Here is a 20,455-nt window from a genome sequence, read left to right as displayed (position 1 = left end):
TACATGGCTGGCTCCACCTAGTCATACAGGTTTGTTGCAAACCTTGTCTGGTGCCACCCAACAGTTTTTTTCAACCTTCCTCCTTGCTAACACAACTTGGGTTTTGTTTAAGAGCAATGGTCTGGTCCTGCCCTGGCCCCAGGGGGTAAATCTGGATCTGCCTAACCCAATCATGGTATAACAGGGCATTGAAAGGGAAATGTCAGGTTGGCTTGGTCTTTTAGACAAAGATTCAAGCTGAGGACAACCAGTGGATACCTAGATGCCCTACATTCTAAAGAGCCCCAGGGAGCCGTAGGCATCCTCTGTGGGCTTACAAAGAGAGCAAAACTAGTCTCCTACCCTTCGACCCTCACTAGTCTACATAAAGAGAAGACCAGAAATCTGAAGTTTTTGGAAGTGGAGAGAAGCTATTGGAGTAGGCAGCCCTAGGAGGAGAGTCCACGGGAAGGATGGGTGTTCCCTTCCTCCTGTCAAGTGAGGTGCTCCAAGAGGACCCTTCGGAGACTGGTGCTGCGGGCAGGGGAGCCTTGCTCATCATTTCTAGGCTGGACTCCTGACCAGCCACAGAACTTCTCGGGGCCACTCCAGGGCTATGGGAGAACTCAGCAGGAGCCTGGAGGGCAATGAGAGCGTGGAGACTGGTACGTGTTTCTCTCATCTGGAGAACTCTAAAACTAGCCTGCAATGGTGGGACAGAGGGATGCCACAAGGGAAAGGATATGTGCATTTCTTCTGAGGCAAGTGGACATTGTGGAGGGCGGCAGGCCTAGAGCCTTCTGAGAGGTTCTCCACCCAAGAGGGCAGCTGCTAGGGGAGGGGGTCCAAAAGGAAGAGGCTGTGGGTTGTCTGAAAGAGCTAAGCTGGCTTCATCTGTGGTCAGCCAAAGAGAACTGCCCTCAGCAGGATACAGAGCCTCCAAAGAGCCCACAAATGGGCCCCTGAGATAGCCAGCCTGTGGGCACCTGCCACACAGAGGGCACCAGCAGTGGAGCTATAACAGCATTGGTGATTTAAGACTCTTGTCCCTTTTCCTCTAATTATTCCAGTTCCCTGTTCTGACATCTGAAAAGCCAGAAGGGGAAGGAAGTGGAGAAAAAAGTGAAAGAGCAGGCCATGCCCCCTCTCTACTGCAGGACCCCATGGAGGATCAAGTCTGAGCTGAGGGCTAAAGGGGAAGAGGGGGAAGATACAAGGGAGTAATGGATGTGAGATTGAAATTTTGATGTAGACGGAATTGGATCTTTTAAGCCCTAAGAGTAAGTAATAATTACTGAAGCAAGACTAGGTCCTCTAAATGAAAACAGCCAGAAAGCTAAGGGTCTGCTGAAAAGGTCACCAGCAGAAGAATATGGTTGAATACAGTGGTCAGAGAAAAATGAGGCAGTTCCCTATTGGTATTCCATAGAAGTTAGTCCATTCAATAAGCTGGCAACGATGCGAATTCCACTCCTCTTAAAAAAAAAAAAAATTTTTTTTTTTTTTTTTTGCCTAGGATAGGCTTAAGAAAGGGCATGTGTTGCAATTCTCCCCAAGGAGGGGAAGTTTGTGGGGAGGGGGATTCTGGGAAATTTCCTTACTCTTTTTTTTTTTTAATAGCGAAATATACAAAGCAAAACAGCCACCAATTCAACCATTTCTACCTGTATCATTCAGTGACATTGATTACATTTTTCATGTTGTGCAACTATTATCATTATTCTTTACCAAATTATTCCACCACAATTAACGTAAATTCAATGCCCCCTAAGCAAAAAATCCCCCTTTACGCCTCCCTCTCACCCCTGGTACTACTAATAATCTTTGGTTTCTATATATTTGCCTATCTTATGTGAGATCATACAGTATCTGCCCTTTTGTGGAAAGTTTCCTTACTCTTAAAAAGAGACATGGTGGTGATGGTAGTACAACACGAAAGTAATTAAAGTCAACTCACTTGAATTGTTGAAATGGCAAATGTTTTACTATATACATATATATATTGTGCTTTAGGTGGAAGTTTACAGAGCAAATTAGTTTCTCATTAAACAATTAATACACGAATTGTTTTGTGACATTGGCTGCCAACCCTGTGATGTGTCAACACTCTTCCCTTCTCGACCTCGGGATCCCCATTTCCATTTGTCCAGCTTTCCTGTCCCTTCCTACCTTCTCATCTTTGCTTTTGGGCTGGTGTGCCCATTTAGTCTGGTGTACATGGTTGAATCTCACATGTTGTTAGTTTTATAGGCCTGTCTAATCTTCGGCTGAAGGGTGAACTTCAGTACTGAGTTAAAAGGGTGCCCAGGGGCCATACTCTTGGAGTTTTTTCCAGTCTCTGTCAGACCATTAAGTCTTGTCTTCTTCTGTGAGTCTGAATTTGTTCTACATTTTTCTCCCACTCTGCCTAGGACCCTGTATTGTGATCCCTGTCAGAGCAGTTGGTGGTGGTAGCCGGGCACCACGCAGTTGTTCTGAACTCAGACTGGTGGAGGATGTGGTAGTTGTGGTCCATTAGTCCTTTGGACTAATTTTTCCCTTGTGTCTTTGGTTTTCTTCATTCTCCTTTGCTCCAGACAGGGTGGGACCAGTAGACGTATCTTAGATGGCTGCTCACAAGCTTTTAAGATCCCAGATGCTACTCACCAAAGTAGGATGTAGGACACTATTTTTATAAACTATGTTATGCCAGTTGAACTAGATGTCCCCCAAGACCATGGTCCCCAGCCCTCAGCCCAATAACTTGGTCCCTCAGGGAGTTTGGATGTGTCTATGAAGCTTCTATGACTTTGCCTTGGTCAACTTGTGCTGACTTCTCCAGTTTTATATATATATATATATATATATATATATATATACCACAATTAAAAGAGGGAGAGAGAAAGAGAGATGAGGGAGCTAGGCTCTTTCTATTTTCTGGTCTTTTGACATTGTTTTATGAAGATGTGATGCCTAGAGTTGCTGCAGCCATTTTGCGGCCTGAAGAAGAGCGGCTGATAGGCCAAAGAAAAATGTCCAACAGGCTGAAGATGACAGAGAGAAAAAATGGAAGGAACCTGGGTTCTTGGTGGGATTACTGAGCTGCTGAGTAATCCGAACCTTGAAACTTCCCTACCTTGAGACTTTTTGTTATGTGACATAATAAACTTTATTGTGAAATAATAAACTTTCTCTATTGTGAAACAATAAACTTTCTCTATTGTTAAACCACTTGTAGGTGGGTCTTCTGTTCTTGCAGCCCAACACCTTCTGATACAAAGTCTCTATTCCCTTACCCATACAAAGAAAACTACAAGACACTACTGTAAGAAAACAAAAGAGACCAAAGTGGAAAAACATACCTTGCTCATGGATAGGAAGACTTGACATTATAAAAATGTCTATTCTACCAAAAGCCATCTATAGATACAATGCAATTCCTATCCAAATTCTAACAACATTTTTTAATGACATGGAGAAACAAATCACTAACTTCATATGGAAGGGAAAGAGGCCCCAGAGAAGTAAAGCATTACTGAAAAAGAAGAACAAAGTGGGAGGCCTCACTCTACCTGATTTTAGAACCTATTATACCCCCACAGTAGTCAAAACAGCCTGGTACTGGTACAACAACAGATCCATAGACCAATGCAACAGAATTGAGAAACCAGACATAAATCCATCCACATATGAGCAGCTGATATTTGACAAAGGCCCAAAGTAAGTTAAATGGGGAAAAGACAGTCTCTTTAACAAATGGTGCTGGCATAACTGGATATCTATCTGCAAAAAAAAAAAAAAAAATGAAACGAGACCCATACATCACACCATGCACAAAAACTAACTCAAAATGGATCAAAGACCTAAATATAAAATCTAAAATGATAACCCCCACGTGTCTGTCAGTTTGTTATACTGTGGGGGCTTGTGTGTTGCTGTGACGCTGGAAGCTATGCCACCTGTATTCAGATACCAGCAGGGTCACACATGGAGGACAGGTTTCAGCTGAGCTTCGAGACTAAGACAGATTAGGAAGAAGGACCCAGCAGTCTACTTCTGAAAAGCACTAGCCAGTGAAAACTTTATGAATAGCAGCGGAACATTGTCTGATATAGTGCTGGAAGATGAGCTCCCCAGGTTGGAAGGCACTCAAAAGATGACTGGGGAAGAGCTGCCTCCTCAAAGTAGAGTTGACCTTAATGACGTGGATGGAGTAAAGCTTCCGGGACCTTCATTTGCTGATGGTGCGCATGACTCAAGCCATGGTATTTTCAATCACATTATATGCATGTGAAAGCTGGACAATGAATAAGGAAGACCAAAGAAGAGTTGACGCCTTTGAATTGTGGTGTTGGCGAAGAATATTGAATATACCATGGAATGCCAAAAGAACGAACAAATCTGTCTTGGAAGAAGTGCGGCCAGAATACTCCTTAGAGGCAAGGATGGTGAGACTGCGTCTTACATACTTTGGACATGTTGTCGGGAGGGATCAGTCCCTGGAGAAGGACGTCGTGCTTGGCAGACTACAGGGTCGGCGGAAAAGAGGAAGACCCTCAACGAGGTGGATTAACACGGTGACTGCAACAATGAGCTCAAGCATAACAACAATTGTAAGGATGGCTCAGGACAGGGCAGTGTTTTGCTCTGTTGTGCATAGGGTCGCTATGAGTTGGAACCGACTTGACGGCACCGAACAACAACAACAACAACAAACTGATAAAGATCATGGAAGAAAAAATAGACAATGCTGGGAGCCCTAATACATGGCATAGAAAGTATACAAAACATTACTAACAATGCAGCAGAGAAACTAGATAACTGGGAGCTCCTAAAAATCAAACACCTATACTCATCCAAAGACTTTACCAAAACAGTAAAAAGGTTACCTACAGACTGGAAAAAAGTTTTTAGCTATGACATTTCCTATCAGCGCCTGATATCTAAAATCTACATGATACTGCAAAAACTCAACTACAAAAACACCAATAACCCAATTAAAAAATGGGCAAAAGATATGAACAGACACTTCACTAAAGAAGACATTCAGGTAGCCAACAATACATGAGGACATGCTCACGATCATTAGCCATTACAGAAATGCAAATCAAAACTATAATGAGATTCCATCTCACTCCAACAAGGCTGGCATTAATCCAAAAAACACAAAACAGTAAATATTGGAGAGGCTGTGGAGAGATTGGAACACTTATACACCGCTGGTGGGAATGTCAAATGGTACAACCACTTTGGAAATCGATTTGGCGCTTCCTTAAAAAGCTAGAAATAGAACTACCATATGATCCAGCAATCCCACTCCTTGGAATTTATCACAGAGAAATAAGAGCCTTTACACAAACAGATATATGCATATCCATGTTCATTGCAGCACTGTTTACAATAGCAAAAAGATGGAAGCAACCAAGGCGCCCATCAACAGATGAACGGATAAATAAATTGTGGTATATTCACACAATGGAATACTACGCATCGATAAGGAACAGTGAGGAATCTGTGAAACATTTCATAACATGGAGGAACCTAGAAGGCATTATGCTGAGTGAAATTAGTCAGTTGCAAAGGGAAAAATATTGTATAAGACCACTATTAAAAGAACTTGAGAAATAGTTTAAACTGAGAAGAAAACATTCACAAAAGGTTACGAGATGGGGGAGGGAGGGAGGGTGGGAGAGGGGCATTCACTAATTAGATAGTAGATAAGAACTACTTTAGGTGAAGGGAAAGAGCACACAATTCAGGGGAGGTCAGCACAATAGGACTAAACCAAAAGCAAAGACGTTTCCTGAATAAACTGAATGCTTCGAAGGCCAGCGTAGCAGGGCCAGGGGTCTGGGGACCATGGTTTAAGGGAATATCTAAGTCAATTGGCATAATAAAATCTATTAAGAAAACATTCTGCATCCCACTTTGAAGAGTGGCTTCTGGGGTCTTAAACGCTAGCAAGCAGCCATCTAAGATGCATCAATTGGTCTCAACCCACCTGGATCAAAGGAGAATGAAGAACACCAAGGACACAAGGTAATTACGAGCCCAAGAGACAGAAAGGGCCACATGAACCAGGGACTACATCATCCTGAGACCAGATGAACTAGATGGTGCCCGGCTACAACCAATGACTTCCCTGACAGGGAACACAACAGAGAACCCCTGAGGGAGCAGGAGAGCAGTGGGATGCAGACCCCAAATTCTCATAAGACCAGACTTAATGGTCTGACTGAGACTAGAAGGACCCTGGTGGTCATGGCCCTCAGACCTTCTGTTGCCCCAGGACAGGAACCACTCCTGAAGCCAGCTCTTCAGACATGGATTGGACTGGACAATGGGTTGGAGAGGGATGCTGGTGAGGAGTGAGCTTCTTGGATCAGATGGACACTTGAGACTATGTTGGCATCTCCTGCCTGGAAGGGAGATGAGAGGGTGGAGGGGGTTAGAAGCTGGTAAAATGGACACGAAAACAGAGAGTGGAGGCAGTAATTGGGAGTGTGTAGCAAGGTGTATATGGGCTTTTGTGTGAGAGACTGACTTGATTTGTAAACTTTCACTTAAAGCACAATAAAAATTATAAAAAAAAAAAAAAAAGATGGAAGCACCCAAAGTGCCCATCAACAAATGAATGGGTAAATAAATTATTGTATAGTCACACAATGGAATACTACGCATCGATAAAGAACAATGATGAATCCTTGAAACATTTCATAACATGGAGGAATCTGGAAAGCATTATGGTGAGTGAAATTAGTCAGTTGCAAAAGGAGAAATATTGTATCAGACCACTATTATAAGACCTGGAAAAATAGTTTAAACAGAGAAGAAAATATTCTTTGATGGTTATGAGGGTGGGGAGGGAGGGAGGGAGAGGGGTTTTCACTAATTAGATAGTAGATAAGAACTATTTTAGGCAAAGGGAAAGACAACACACAATATAGGCGAGGTCAGCACAACTGCACTAAACCAAAAAGCAAAGAAGTTTCCTGAATAAACTGAACGCTTTGAAGGCCAGAGTAGCGGGGGGGGGGGGGGCGGTTTGGGGACCATGGTTTCAGGAGACATCTAAGTATGGTACTGGTGAAGAGTGGGCTTCTTGGATCAAGTAGACACATGAGACTATGCGGGCAGCTCCTGTGTGGAGGGGAGATGAGAGGGCAAGGGGGTCAGAAGCTGGCCGAACCAAAACACTAAACCCAGTGCCCTCGAGTTGATTCATAGTCGACTCATAGCGACCCTATAGGACAGGGTAGAACTGCCCCAAAGAGTTTCCAAGGAGTGCCTGGCGGATTCAAACTGCAGACCCTTTGGTTAGCAGCCATAGCACTTAACCACTACGCCACCAGGGTTTCCAAAGCTGGCCGAATGGACATGAAAATGGAGAGTGGAGGGAAGGAGCATACTGTCTCATTAGGGGGAGAACAACTAGGAGTACATAGCAAGGTGTACATAAATTTTTATATGAGAGGCTGATTTGATGTGTAAACTTTCACTTAAAGCACAATAAAAATAACAACAAAAAAAAGTCTCCATTCCAATGTCACCTCTGAGAAGCCTTCCCTGGCTACTCAAGCTAGGGTAGCTCCCAGTCCCTTTTTATCATGTCTCCTTGTTTTATGTTTTTCATAGCACTTGTCACCATCAGAAAGCTCTTATTTGTTTACTTACTATCTAACTCTGTGATAGAATGTAAACTCCAGAAGAGCTGGGTGCTTGTCAGCCTCGTTCACTGCTGAATCCTCAGCAGGTGCTCAATAAATGTTGAGGGAATGAGAGATTTCTCAGGAAGAGCAGGAAACAAGGCCAGAGAGGCCAGGGGACATGTGGAGTATGAAGGGTCCTGGGGTTTGGACTCTATCGTGTCTACAATGGGGAGTCCCTTGGACTGAGGAGTCTCCTTAAGGGCAAGGACTGTGTCTTCCTCTTCAGACTGGGGGCCTCTTCCCTCTGGATCTCCCCACAAAGCCCAGGATAAGGCTGAGGCCACAAGGGATGCTTGGGTACAGAAGAGACAAGCTCAGTCCCCTTCCTGGGCATCCAGGACTAGGCCGTGTTCCACAGGCCTCTAGAGTGCTCCTGGTCTTTGCCCAGCACTCACCTGCCAAGCTGTAGAGCGTCATCATTTTCTGATCCTCATAGATGTTCATGGGGTTCACCAGGAGCTGAAAGAGCCCTAGGGCACAGGGTCAAGCCAAAGGCCAAAAGATGGGTCCCACACCTGGCCTGGCCTCTGCCCACCCCTGACCTTCTGCTTCCACACTCACCTATGGCAAGGAGCCCCCCAGTGCCTGCCCCTAGCAGGAAAGCGGTGACAGGAAACTCGCCTGGCTGGCGCCACAGGAATCGGCTACAGGAGACTGGCAGCCCCCAGCTCAGGAGCCTCTGTACCGCTGAGGGGTCAAAGGGTTTAGCCCAGCAGGACCAACAGCCCACTCTTCTGGCTGAGATGTGGCTCATTAGGATTAGGGGCTTTCTGGGGGTAGAGGCTGGCGGGGGTGCTGGATGAGGGTGGCAGGAACTTGGAGGATTCTGGAGTCAATGAAGGACTCTGAGGAAGTGGGGCAGGTGTGAGGGAGAAGAGAGGAAAGGGCTGGGCTCGGGGGCACTGGAGGAGAGGGGTGGGAGATGAGGGGCTTCCAAGGCAGGGGGTGCGTGTAGGTCCCTGGAAGAGAGGCTGGATGGGGAGCTGGGACTGGGGTCACTAGGAAGGGGCTGGTGGCTTTGGTGACTGACTCACTGGTGTGGGGTAGTTTCCTTCTTGGCCTCTTTGCTCCATTCTGATCAAGATCGATGGCCATACTTCTGCTCTGGGGAACCCCCTCTCACCCCAGAAGTCTCCTGAGGGATCTTCTTGGATGTGAGGTTCTGCTGAGAGAAAGGTGGGGCTGTTCTCTCCTCTGCCTCATCCACGGCCTGTGTCTGAGGTTTGTCTTGATTCTTCTGCTTCAGAGGCTTATGTAAGGCCAGAGATTAGAGACCCACCTGTCCCCTCCCGAGTTTTTGAAACTGGGAAGGGGGATTCCAAGAGACACACAGTAAAAGCCCTCTGGAACCTTAGAATACAGTGAGGAATTCCGGAACCCTTTAAGAGCCACAGAACCTGGTGGGCATCTCCTGGAGACAGGCAAACATTTGTCTTAGCAGCCATGCACAAAGTCATGAAGAATGCTCTGCCTGCCTGGGGGGGACAGGAGCCTAGCATGGCTCGGGCCGTGGTCCGTAGCATGGCAGGCTTTGCCCTGGGCTTGTCTTTGGCCACAGCCTATGGGCTACTGGAGCTGCTGGTGGAAGGGCGTAGCCCCTGGGGCTGCCTGGTGGGCACCCTCACTTTGGCCGCCTTCCTTAGCCTGGGCATGGGGTTCTCTCGCCAGGTCCGAGTAACCGTCCTCCTGCTTTTGCCCCAAGCCTTTTCCAGTGAGCCTGGCACCTGGGGAGGGGGGCACATCCTCAGGCTGGAGCTGGGGCAAGAGAGGGGTCCTGGGGGAAAGGGTGAATTGAGGAAAATATTCTGAAGGCTTATGTAAGGGATGTATATATGTTGCCACATGCTGGGTTCTGGTTCTGATGGCCATGTCTCCTTCAGGGCAGGGCCGGGCACTGCTGTTGGTGGCCGCCTTTGGGTTGGTCTTGCAAGGGCCTTGTGCTAATACCCTACGTAACTTCACCCGTGCTAGCGAGGCTGTGGCCTGTGGGGCTGAACTGGCCCTGAACCAGTCTGCTGAAGTGCTGGAGCGGGCCAAGCAGCCCCTTGTCAGTAAGGCTCCCCCCACCCCCCCCACTGCCCCATGTCCCCCTGGTCCTGTGTGTTCTATAGTCCTCTGGCTTCATCCCTCTCTGCTGGTACTGAGTCCTAAACTCAAAAACATACAAGTCCTGAAAAAGGGCCCTCTGTTCCCAGTGGCCCCCCTCAACCTCACTCTCTGGCCTCCTCCACTGACCCCAGCACCTAGGCTGCCCACCTCTGGGATGGCTGCCACCTCTCCACTCCCTGGCCCAGGGTGATGGTGAGAGCCCAGCCCCTAGAGGAGGAGGCCCCACAGTGCCCCCACCCCTTGCCATTCAGGTGCCCTGAACAAGATTAAAGCCATTGCCCAAAAGGCCAAAGTGGTGGCTGACCGGGTCCGCAAGTTCTTTCGGTCAATCATGGACGGCGTGAAACATGTAGGTCAGCACATTCACATGTTCCTTATTTTATTTTTTTGTAGGGGGAGTGTAGAATGCGCTCAGTCTCCTCCCCCCACCTCTGTCCAGGCTTCTTCCATTCCTCCTGGGTGCTAACAAGTCCCCCTGGATACAGCATAGCCGGGCTCCTCCTCTCTTTGGGGGCAGCCTGGTGTTCCCAATCCCTTGAGAAGATGCTGCGCACTCCGGCCCTGGGTGCCAGCCCCACACCCATCCCCAGCCAGGGCCCTGCGCAGCGTGTGGTACTGGCTGCTGCACATCGGTGACGTGTGCAACTCGGAGCTGGGCAACCCTTACTCGAAGTGCGCGCGGATCTTCGACGACGCCAAGGACGACTGCATGAAGGTCATCCCGCAGGCCTACCACCTGTGCTACGTGCTCATGCCCTTCAAACTGGTGCTCTGCGGACTTGCCGGTGGTGAGAAAACCAGCTCACCTACACGGGGGAGCTAGCTGGGGGCGGGACGGGGCGGGGCCGATGTGGGCGGGACTCAAGAGCCAATCGGAAGCGGCCCAAGAGGGAGGGGGGGGGTCTCTGAGTGGCAGAAAGTGTTAAGCAGTAGACTACTACCTGAAATGTTGGCGGCTCCACCCACCCCTAGAGGTGCCTCAGAAGACAAGCCTGGCAGTCTGCTTCTGGAAGGTCACAGCCTTGAAAACCCTATGGAACAGCGTTATTGTGCACACGTAGGGTCGCTGAGTCAGAATCCACTCAACGTCAACAACAACAATAACAACAAATAGGGAGGGACCAATGCGGGGGAGGGGGGGTGGGCAACAGGGAAAGGCCAATAGGAGAGCCAAACTAAAAAGGAGGCCCGTTTTCAAAGAAGTTCCCTGGAGGTGGGAGGGCTGGCTGACCCTCTGCCCCTCCTCCTGACACCCCACGATCTCTGGCTTTCAGTAGTCCAGGTGTTCTGCATCATCCCCAAGTACATCCAACCCTTTTTGCGCAAGACCATTGGCACCCGTGAGTGACCCCTTCTTAGCCCCTCCCCCCCGCAGGTCGTGCTCCCTCCCTCATCCTGGTATGGCTGTGGCCTGGCCGGGAGTGCTCCCTGTCCATGGGAGAGAATGCAAGAGCTGGAAAGAGCCTCAAGAGGTTACCCAGGCGGGCCATTGTCCATGGTGTGCAGATTAGGAAAGTGAAGCCCAGTGAGGAGGGGGAACCTCACCAAAGCTTGACTGTAGGGCAGGAGCTGGGACTAGAAGCAGGGCCCCCTGCCCCCTAGGGCAGGTCACTGAAGTCATTAATTTGTTTACTCATCAAATCCTTATGCCACATCTAGTGTGCACCAGGTGCGGCGCTGGGAACTGGGGACAGTGGCAATGGCACAGATATGTAGAGGCTCAATCCACAGGGTCCAAATGCTGGGGGCTCCTAGCTGCTCTGTGAGCTGTGTGACACCTGGGCTGTGCTAGGCCCCTCTCCTGGCGCAGCCCTGCCCCCTTCTAACTCTCCTTACTCACATCCCCCCGACCTGCTGACCCCAGCGGTGATGAAGCTGATTAACCGGGTGCGTCAGGAATTTGAGTTCAACATGACAGCCACCCACCACTTCTCTGTGAATCTCAATGCCTCTCGGAGCCTGTCCCAGGTAGCTCTGGACCTCCAGGAGGCTGTCAGCCTGAAGCTGTACCATGTCCGAGAGGCCCTGGCTCTGATGGGCTACACCACGTCTCTGCTGCTCACATTCCTCTACCTCCAGTGAGGGGCTACAGGGCGCGTCTGGGTGTGGAGATCTGGGACTACTGGGGGCCAGCTCATCCCCATGGCTTCCTGGGGGGCTGAAGTTGCAGGGAGGTGGGAGGGAGGGAGGGAGTGCCCTGTGGGTTCTGGCCAGGGATGCTGAGAAGGGGCCTCACGTGCACTCCACCCCACCAGAGCCCTGTTTTACCGGTACTGTTACCTGAACTGGGATGATTTTGACAACATCTACATTACCAGCCGATTCCTGCAAATGGAGGCTGTCCGCTCTGAGGCAGGACTGCCCACGGTGCTGCCGCTCAGTGCCCACGAGGCCAGATACTACATCCAGCCGGGTGAGGGCCCCAGGACAGTAGGAGGAGGAGCTCTGAGGAATACCAGGCCTCCCCCAACCCCACCACCCTGAGGTGACATCCCACATAGCTGCAGAACCATAGGGAAGAAGGACAACCCAGGTGTCAAGGAAACGTCAGGCTGAGGGGGAAACAGCTTGTCCTTGGAGAGCCCTCAATCTGAAAGGAGAAAACAGACATAGAGAGAAGGGGCAGGTGATGCTACTCAGAGCACCCTAGAAGTCAGGACGAGGAAAGCTAGGTGGCGAGTGGCTATGGAGCAACAGGGGTGATGTTGGGAAGGCTTCGGGTGGAGGGAGGGTGGTAGGGAGTGTGGGTGTGCTAATAGGGAGGTGGACCTACAGCCTGGGTGGGAGGACTCTAGTGTGAGTGGGGAGCCAAGGTAAAGGGATTAGGGTGCCCCAGGGGACAATGCTAGGCCTGCACCTTTAGCCATAGGGTTCCCAGCCACCTGAAGAGGGCTTCCCACTCTTGCCCGTGGGTCCTCATAGCTTCTTTGCGTTTCCATTTTTCCAGAAGAGCAAAGAGAGACCCAGGTCAGTCAGGGTCAGGAGCCCTGTCCATGAGCAGAGGTCTGGTGGGTGGGAGAATCGGGGAGCATTCTCCTGACCATCCTACTTCTCCCCAGGCTCCCTCTTCCTGTCCCAGTGGGAGCGGATTTTTTACATCCTGGCCATCTTCAGCCTTATGCGGCACCTGCTCCTCGTGCTGCTCCTGGTCTTCTTGGACTATGCCATCTTCTGGGTGCTCGACCTGGCCCGGCACCACTTGCAGGGAGAGATCGTGGCCCGCAGTGAGTGCCTAGCTCCCCTCCCCCAGCCCCGCTGAAGCCCCCTTGCCCTGGTCTTCATCTTCCCCATCTTCTCCCATGTCTTCTCCTTTCCTGCCCTCAACCCTGGGGGACTACCTGAATGTCCCCATGTCACTGTTACTCACCAGCCCCTGACTTTGCTCCACTTCTTACTAGTAACTAACAAGTAACACTTGTGTTCGGTTCAAGGTTATAACCAGGGCTTCAAACCAGTTCGTTCAGGTTTGAACCCCTGCTGGAAATTTGCATTTCTAACAAGTTTTCAAGCAATACTAATGCTGCTGGTTAGGGAGCAACTCTGAGAACCACCCTTGGCGGGGGAGGGGGTGGGTCTCAAAATTTATATATGTAAGAATCACCTAGGGATCTTGTTAAACTGTAGATTCGGATTCGTACATCTGGGGTGGAAATGATTTGAATGAGCCAAAGAATAGTTAAAAACACGAGTTGCAGAGTCAGACTTGCCTGAGTTCAAATGCTGGCTCTGCCCTTTAGCAGGTGATGACCTTTCAGCAAGTTGATTAATCCCTTAAAGCTCCTGTTTCCTCATCGGAAAAATGGGATAATAATGGTAGCAACCATGGGTCGCTGTAAGGAACAAATGAGATCCTGTGCATTGAGTGCCTGGTAGACTGCTGCTTGAGAGTGTGACATGACCCAAAGAATATAATTAATCTAAGTCTCCATACCAGAGGTCCAAGAGGAAAAGTAAAAAAAAAAAAACCCAAAACAATAAAACACCCAGTCCAGTGCCTGCTACACAATCAGTGGTCAGTAAATGTTTTAAAATAAATGCTTCTAGGAGGTCCTGGAGGCAGGGGTATGGACTCACTGACCATTAAGGTCATCTCAGATCTGGTGGCCTGGGCAGACAAGTACCAGTGCCATCCAGCTGGAACATGGGGCCGGTCCTAGGTGCCAGGGGCTAAGGTTGGGCCCTGTGCACTCTGAGGGTGCCTGGGGCATCAAAGGTCCCTGACTGGGGGTGTGGACCATCCCTATGACCTGTGCTGTTCCACTTTCCTGCAGGCTGGAGTGGGCAGCTGCTGTGAGTATCCCTTACACAGTGTCTTTGTGCCAGGCCCTGTATTGGTATCTATAACCGTGGAAGGGGAAGGCTATACCGGGAAGATTTACCGTGACTTGGTGTCAGCGTTTGATGTCCTGCAACAAGGCAACATCAGTATCTTGTCCCGGCGCTGCCTCTTGCATCCCTCGGAGCCTGAATCCACTGGTTACATCGTCATTGGTATCAACCTCGCCCCTGAGTGCATGGGGGGAACGGGAACCATTCAAGGCAGGAGGGGCAAGGCTCCTGGGGAGATGGGACTGGGGGGTGGCTGGCACCTTGTGCCCATCAACAATGCTTGCTGTGCTCACTGTGCCCCAGGCAGCATGTATGGCCTATGCTTCTTCGTCACTCTGTTTGGTGCCTATATCGGTCGGCTGCGGCGGGTCATCTGTGCCTCCTACTACCCATCCCGGGAGCAGGTGAGGGGTCCATGGTGGGCAGCCAGTCCCTGCCCCCCTCCTCAGGGTGCCAAACTAGTGACCTTCTGCCTTGGCTTTGGGGAACTTCAAGTTCTTCAACTGCCCCAGCTCTCCTCTGGTTGAACAGGCAGGTGTCTGGACCCCAGACAAGGCTGGGAAAAATGGTGCCTCTTGGGGCAGGGATTTCTGAGACAGAAAATCAAACCAAACCTGCAACTCATAGCAACCCTATAGGACAGAGTAGAACTGCCCCCTAGGGTTTCTGAGACAGAGTTTGCCTCCAGAATTTTGGTAAAACCATGGGGAGGTGGGCACTGTTGGAATGTCAAGGTGTGAATGGACACTTGCCATTTGCTTATTCATTTACTAACCGTTTACTGAGTATCTCCTGTCTGCCGGTCACATGCTGGGCTCCAAGGATGCCAACATGAAGCAGATGCAGCCTGGACCTCACACCCCCGGGGCAGCTGGACAGGCTTCTAATAAGACATTACAATTAAAAAGTTATTTTTATTAAAGAATGAATGAAGGGCTATGGAAACCCAGAGGAAATGGTGGGTAACTCTGCCTGGGGGAGTTCAGAAGGCTTCCCAGAGGAAGGGGCGTTTGAGCCAAGCTTAGAAGGATTCATAGGCAGAAGGAAAAGGTAGGGAGTGGGCGGGGGAGATGCAGAGGGCATTCCAAGTAGATTGAGCTAAGGGAAGAGGGATCGAGAGGACCCATTCTCAATCTCCCCTTCACCAGGAGAGGATCTCCTACTTGTACAACGTACTTCTGAGCCGCCGAGTCAATCTGTTGTCTACCCTGCAACGGGCAGTGAGGCGGCGGGCAGCTGACCAGGACCCAAAGAGTGTCCTCGATGCGCTGGGCAGCTGGTGAGAGCACCATCCTTCCCACGAGCTCCTTACACGGGTGGGGTAAGGGGGGACAGGAAAAGAGCTAGAGGTCAGAATGGATCACTGTCCTCCGTAAGTGTCAAAAAGATTTGGTTTGGTTGAAGGTGTTCATTCCCTGCCATTCATGCCCTGAGGGGAAGAATTAGGGATGAGAATTAGTAGGGCAGGGGAGTGAATGGAGAAGGAGGACAGGGAGACAGACAGCCTGTTGCTAAAGTCAGAGGGATGGGGGTTAGACTACAGAAAGGCCTACTCATTGTTTGGAGCTTGGTGCTGGAGAGTGGGGAGGGGCTTTCAGCTGCCTGAGCTCACTGGATTGGCCTGACCACAGTTTTGGGGGCCTGTCTCCTTAGGTGTCCCTTCCTGGCTCCATTCTTCAGTCCCTTTCAGTCACACCGTGTCTATTGTTTGGGCTGTGGGCAGTCCCAGGATGAGGGGGACATGGAGAACTTTGTATCCTGCAGTACCCCGGGCTGCCGAGGTGAGACCCCTGGGACTCACCACATTTGCATGTGACCTTCAGCTTTGGTCCTTCCTTTAAGGACTTCCCCTTCTCTCACCTTTTGCGTCCTCCCTTTTCTGTTACTATGCCTGTCTTCATTTACATAGAGTCCCCAGGTAGCTCGTTTCCTCCATCCAAAACCAAACCCACTGCCAATAAGTTGCTTCTGACTCACAGCGACCGGATAGGGATTCCAAGACTATAAATCTCTATGGAAGCAGACTGTCACATGGTTCCCCCACGGAGCTGCTGCTGGGGGGCCACTGCTGGTTTTGAACCACCTGCCTTTCAGTTAGCAGTCAATTCCTCATTCTTGCCTTAATTCTCCCCTGCAAACGGGATTAATATGCAAGTGGCGATGCAGCAGTTCCCTAGTGTGCGCCCCTTGACAAGGATGATCCCATAGGACTAGGGTAGGGGAGGTGGGGCTGGAAGCCTGGGAGCACAGTGGGTGGGGGGTAAGCTCACATGCGTCTCCTTCCCTCTGGGACTCCGCCAGGTCTCTTCTGCACCACCTGCTTCCGCCTCCTGGGCAACACCTGCTCCCTGTGTGCATCTCCCCTCTCCTACCAGGGGGACCTGGACCTGGAACTGTGAGTCTTCCAGTGACATGGGGTGGCTGGAGTCTGGGCGGGGGCAGTGGGAGTGGTCACCCCTCCCCAGGACCTCTCTGGGCCGCTGAGGTGGAGACTTCTGCAGGGACTCCAGCGATGAGGAGGGTCCAGGCCTGTGGCTGGCTGCAGCTCAGAAAAAGGACCCTGAGAAAGAGTGGCTACTGCGGCAACAGCTCCAAAAAGCATTAGGCGGGACTACCTCCTCAGAGTCCAGCCTGGAGTCCAGGTGAGTGGGGAGCAGAGGAGCTGGAAGGGGAGGGGTTGGAGAGCAAACCAGTGAGGAAATGCCGCAAGTTCTGGCAGTAGCAGAGAGAACAACAGTTTGGGGTCGGGGTGTATTCCTGAAGGCTTCACAGAAGAGGTGAGAAATGAGTCAGGTTATAGGGGCAACCAGGTGGTTTGTGGAAACCCTGGTGGCAGAGTGGTGAAGAGCTATGGCTACTAACAAAAAGTCGGCAGTTTGAATCTACCAGGTGCCCCTAGGAAACTGTATGGGGCAGTTCTAGTCTGTCCTATGGGGTTGCTATGAGTGGACATCAACTGGACAGCAAGGGCTTTAGTTTTTGGTTTTGGTGGTTTGTTAGGCCAAGGAGTGAAGAAAAGCATTCCAGGGGGAGAGTCATGTGAGTTTGAAGAATGTGAGACATTCAGGAGGGTAGAGCCTAAGGGGGGAGAGAGAAAGACAGAGTGTGTGTGTCCAGGTGGAGACCTCAGAGACTGTTGGGAGATAAGGCTGGAAGTCAAGGTGGAGACAGATGGTGAAGGGCCTTATTTGCCATCTGAAGATCTTAGGCTGAAAAGCGATGTGTTCATATTTGTCTTTTAGGATGATAAACTAAGAAGGCAGAGTGGAGGCTAGGTGGGAGGCAGGGAGACCAGAGAGGAGGTTCCTTTAGCCCAGGAGAAGTTGGTGGTAGCCTCAGGTCGGAGGTGCTGAGAATGACTGAATGGATTTCTACACTTGGGACTGGGCGGGTGTTGGGCAGGAGGAGGAACAGGTATGGTGAAAGAACCGGTTCAGTTTGAGACCTTTGAGAGTTCTGTAAGACATCCAGCTAGAGATGCCTAGGGGGCAGTTGGGAAGGGGCAGGGCTCTGGACTGTAGGGATTTTGGGGGTGGGGCAAGTGGGGGTGGGGGTGGGGGTGTTGACTTAGTTTACTTAGAGACTAGGAGAGAGGAAAAGACAGACCATCCTGGTGGAAGGCGTGGCAGGGGAGGAGAAGGAGGCAGGGTCACAACCCTAAGGAGCTCACTCCCAGGCTAAGGAGGAGAGACTTAAGAAAGCGGGAGAGCCAACCATATCACATGCTGGGAGATAATAAAGCTTGAGGACTGAAAACAGACCATTGAACTTGGCAGTCAAAAGATCACTGGAGTGCTTTATGGGAACAATTTTCATGGCATCAAGGAGGCCAAAACCTGATCATAATGGGCTGCGGGGTGGCAGGTGGAGAGGACTCCGAAACAGGGCAAGGGGCTCCTGTATCACTGTTGCAAGAAGTTTGATCATTCTTTTAGTGCAGTCACTGCTGTAATTAAAAAAAAAAGGAAGTTTGATGGTGAAGAGAAGGGAGTTAGCTTTGCACAGCAAAAGTAGCTTAAAGGGAACACAGCATCAAAATTTTTCTTTATCCAAGGATTTGAACTGCCAACCTTTTGGTTAGCAGACGTAGCTCTTAAGCACTACACCACCAGGGTTTCCTATCCAAGGATAGGTAATGAGATTTAAAGGAGACTCTGGATGGTGCCAGTGGTTAACTGTCAAGAGATGGGCAGTTCAAACCCACCCAGAAGCACCTCAGAAGAAAAGCCTGGCAATCTGCTTCTGAAAGGTCACGGCCTTGAAAATTCTACGGAGCAGTTCAACTCCATAGGGGTGCCATGAGTCAAATGGATGGTAGCTGACAACAACAATAACAGGGAGATTTGAGCATTTAGGTGGTGAAAAAGGACGTTTAAGACAGAGAGATGCAGGAGAGATGGAATCTAGGGCTAGGTGGACAGGGTGGCCTGGAAAGGAATAAGCTCACCCAAGGCAGGAGGGGAGAGTGTACATTCCTCTGATTAGAGCTGAGTCTGCCCCAGCCTGGTGCCCTCTCTTTATGGATTAGGAGGCAAAGACACCTGCTGAGAGTGTGAGGGGGTGGCTGGGAGAGGAATAAAGTTTTAAGGAGTGGGTGGTAGAGGTTGAAATACCTGGTGGGGAGTGTGCAAAGAAGCTGACTGGGGAGCTTAAGGGATTTCCAGGTAGCATTAAAGGCCCAGATGATGTTGAAAACCATAACACTGGCTCCAGTGGCATGGCTATGTGGTTTTCTCTGGCAAATGTGGTAGCTATGAACAGGATTCGAGGGCTGAGGGCTATTTCTGGGCAGGGCAGGGGAAGGACAAGATGGGGAGGGAACTAGGGTGTCTCCAGTAAGAATATCTGAGATGACCAGCCTTGGGGAAGAGAAGGGGCTGAGATCTCGGAGGTAGGGGGCGCAGTCCAGGGTTTGTGTCTTGATAAGGTGTCTGAGCAGGGGCAGTGGCCAGGAGGGGGAGCCAGCAGGACAGGAGGGGCACAGAGAGGGAGCCTTGGCTGGGGGAAGAGTCCTGGATGAATCCAGGGATTGGCCAAGGCTGAGGGGAAAGACTGAGTGTGTGTGGAGGTGAAGGTCATTAGGGCCAAGGAGGTCAAGGAATTGAAAGGCCAGAGAGTTGGATGGGTCCCCCAGTGAGGAGGTTACTGAACCACTCAAGCAGCCAAAGTCAGGTACCATATCCTGATGGACATGGCAGGGTGTTTTGTGGCCTGGGGAGCCAGCCACAGCACCGGTGGTATAGCCACCATGGCAGCCGAGGGCTTTCGAAAACACCATGGGCCAGCTGGGTTTGAGGAGAACAAGCTGCCTCCACTTTCGAGGGCTGTAAAGATAACTATCCAGTGGGTACACTCCAGTGAGAATGGGGCAGTGGAGGTAGTGAAGAGTCTGGAGGTTGAAGGGGAAGCAAAGCTTTATTTTTAGCAGTTCCAGAGGGCCCAGTGATCTTAAAAGCTGGGTTGGCAGAGGGGGCAGCTTGAGTCTTCAGCAGGTATGATCACTGAGGTCACTACTGGTTTTACCCTTACTGCCCACCTGTGCCTCAGCCTCAACTCATGGGAATAGCTACAGCCACAGGCTGGTAAGCCCTGTGGGCCTGTTGGAGCAGGAGTGGCTGGTAAATAACAGGAGCTGAATCTGCATAGATCGGGTGGGGGCCAGAGGCTTCTTGTGGGTAACGTGCGCCCAGGAGGAACCTCTAAATTGCGTTCCCCCCATTCTAGTACCCAGGGGTAAGCTCTTAGTTATACCCCACCCCCCCCTCCCCATTTCAAGATGAATAGAAGCTGATAGCAGTGAAGCGTCAGCAGAAATGCCTTCCCTCCTCTTGTCCAGCTGCCTCAGTCGGGTCTTTCGTATTTGTGGCACCTTGGAATGTCATTCCGTGCCCTGTCTGGTGCCCCCTTGGATTTGTACCCTAGGGCAAGTACCTCCCTCTGCCCCTCTAGCTATGCCTCTGGTAAGGGCAGGGGGTAGGGGGCAGGAATGCACCCCTGAAAAGTATTGGTGATCACCTCCTCACCCTCTCTTCACTAGTGACCTGGATGAGGAGAAGGGGCCTCAGCAGAGGAAGGAGGGGCAGCGGCCCCTACCTGGAGCCCATCAGTCCATCAGCATTCCCATGACCCCTCAGCAGAGGAAGAAGAGGCAGCAGCCCCTACCTGGAGCCCATCAGTCTGTCAGCACTGCCATGACCCCTCAGCAGAGGAAGAAGGGGCAGCAGCCCCTACCTGGAGCCCATCAGTCTGTCAGCATTCCCGTGACCCCTCAGGAGAGGAAGGAGGGACAACAGCTCCTACCTAGAGCCCATCAGTCCGTCAGCATTCCCGTGACCCCTCAGCCCCGCTGA

The 20,455-nt window shown here is 50.6% G+C and overlaps 2 protein-coding genes across 2 annotated transcripts in view; one reads left to right on the top strand and one right to left on the bottom strand.

Moving 5' to 3' along the window:
• Positions 1-10,897, bottom strand: part of DCST1 (DC-STAMP domain containing 1) — a 22,651-nt gene extending 11,754 nt beyond the window's left edge. The window contains exons 1-4 of the mRNA XM_049880669.1: positions 10,718-10,897; positions 8,702-8,829; positions 8,229-8,354; positions 8,063-8,137 (exon numbers count right to left, since the gene is read on the bottom strand). Coding sequence (XP_049736626.1) covers positions 8,063-8,137; positions 8,229-8,354; positions 8,702-8,762 — 262 coding nt within the window. The 5' untranslated portion in view covers positions 8,763-8,829; positions 10,718-10,897. The remainder of the gene's footprint in view (positions 1-8,062; positions 8,138-8,228; positions 8,355-8,701; positions 8,830-10,717) is intronic.
• DCST2 (DC-STAMP domain containing 2) lies at positions 9,111-20,455 on the top strand. The gene is made up of 16 exons (XM_049880668.1): positions 9,111-9,378; positions 9,548-9,718; positions 10,028-10,129; positions 10,367-10,564; positions 11,051-11,116; positions 11,641-11,854; positions 12,032-12,189; positions 12,836-13,000; positions 14,100-14,267; positions 14,409-14,509; positions 15,254-15,384; positions 15,759-15,886; positions 16,407-16,500; positions 16,607-16,747; positions 20,143-20,211; positions 20,410-20,455. The coding sequence occupies exons 1-16, from the start codon at positions 9,111-9,113 to the stop codon at positions 20,453-20,455; spliced, it is 2,220 nt and encodes a 739-aa protein (XP_049736625.1).

Source organism: Elephas maximus, chromosome 3 (assembly GCF_024166365.1).
Source record: "Elephas maximus indicus isolate mEleMax1 chromosome 3, mEleMax1 primary haplotype, whole genome shotgun sequence".
Taxonomy (NCBI): Eukaryota; Metazoa; Chordata; class Mammalia; order Proboscidea; family Elephantidae; genus Elephas; species Elephas maximus.
Note: the sequence above shows the minus strand (reverse complement) of the source record. Positions and strands in the feature narration are given on the sequence as shown.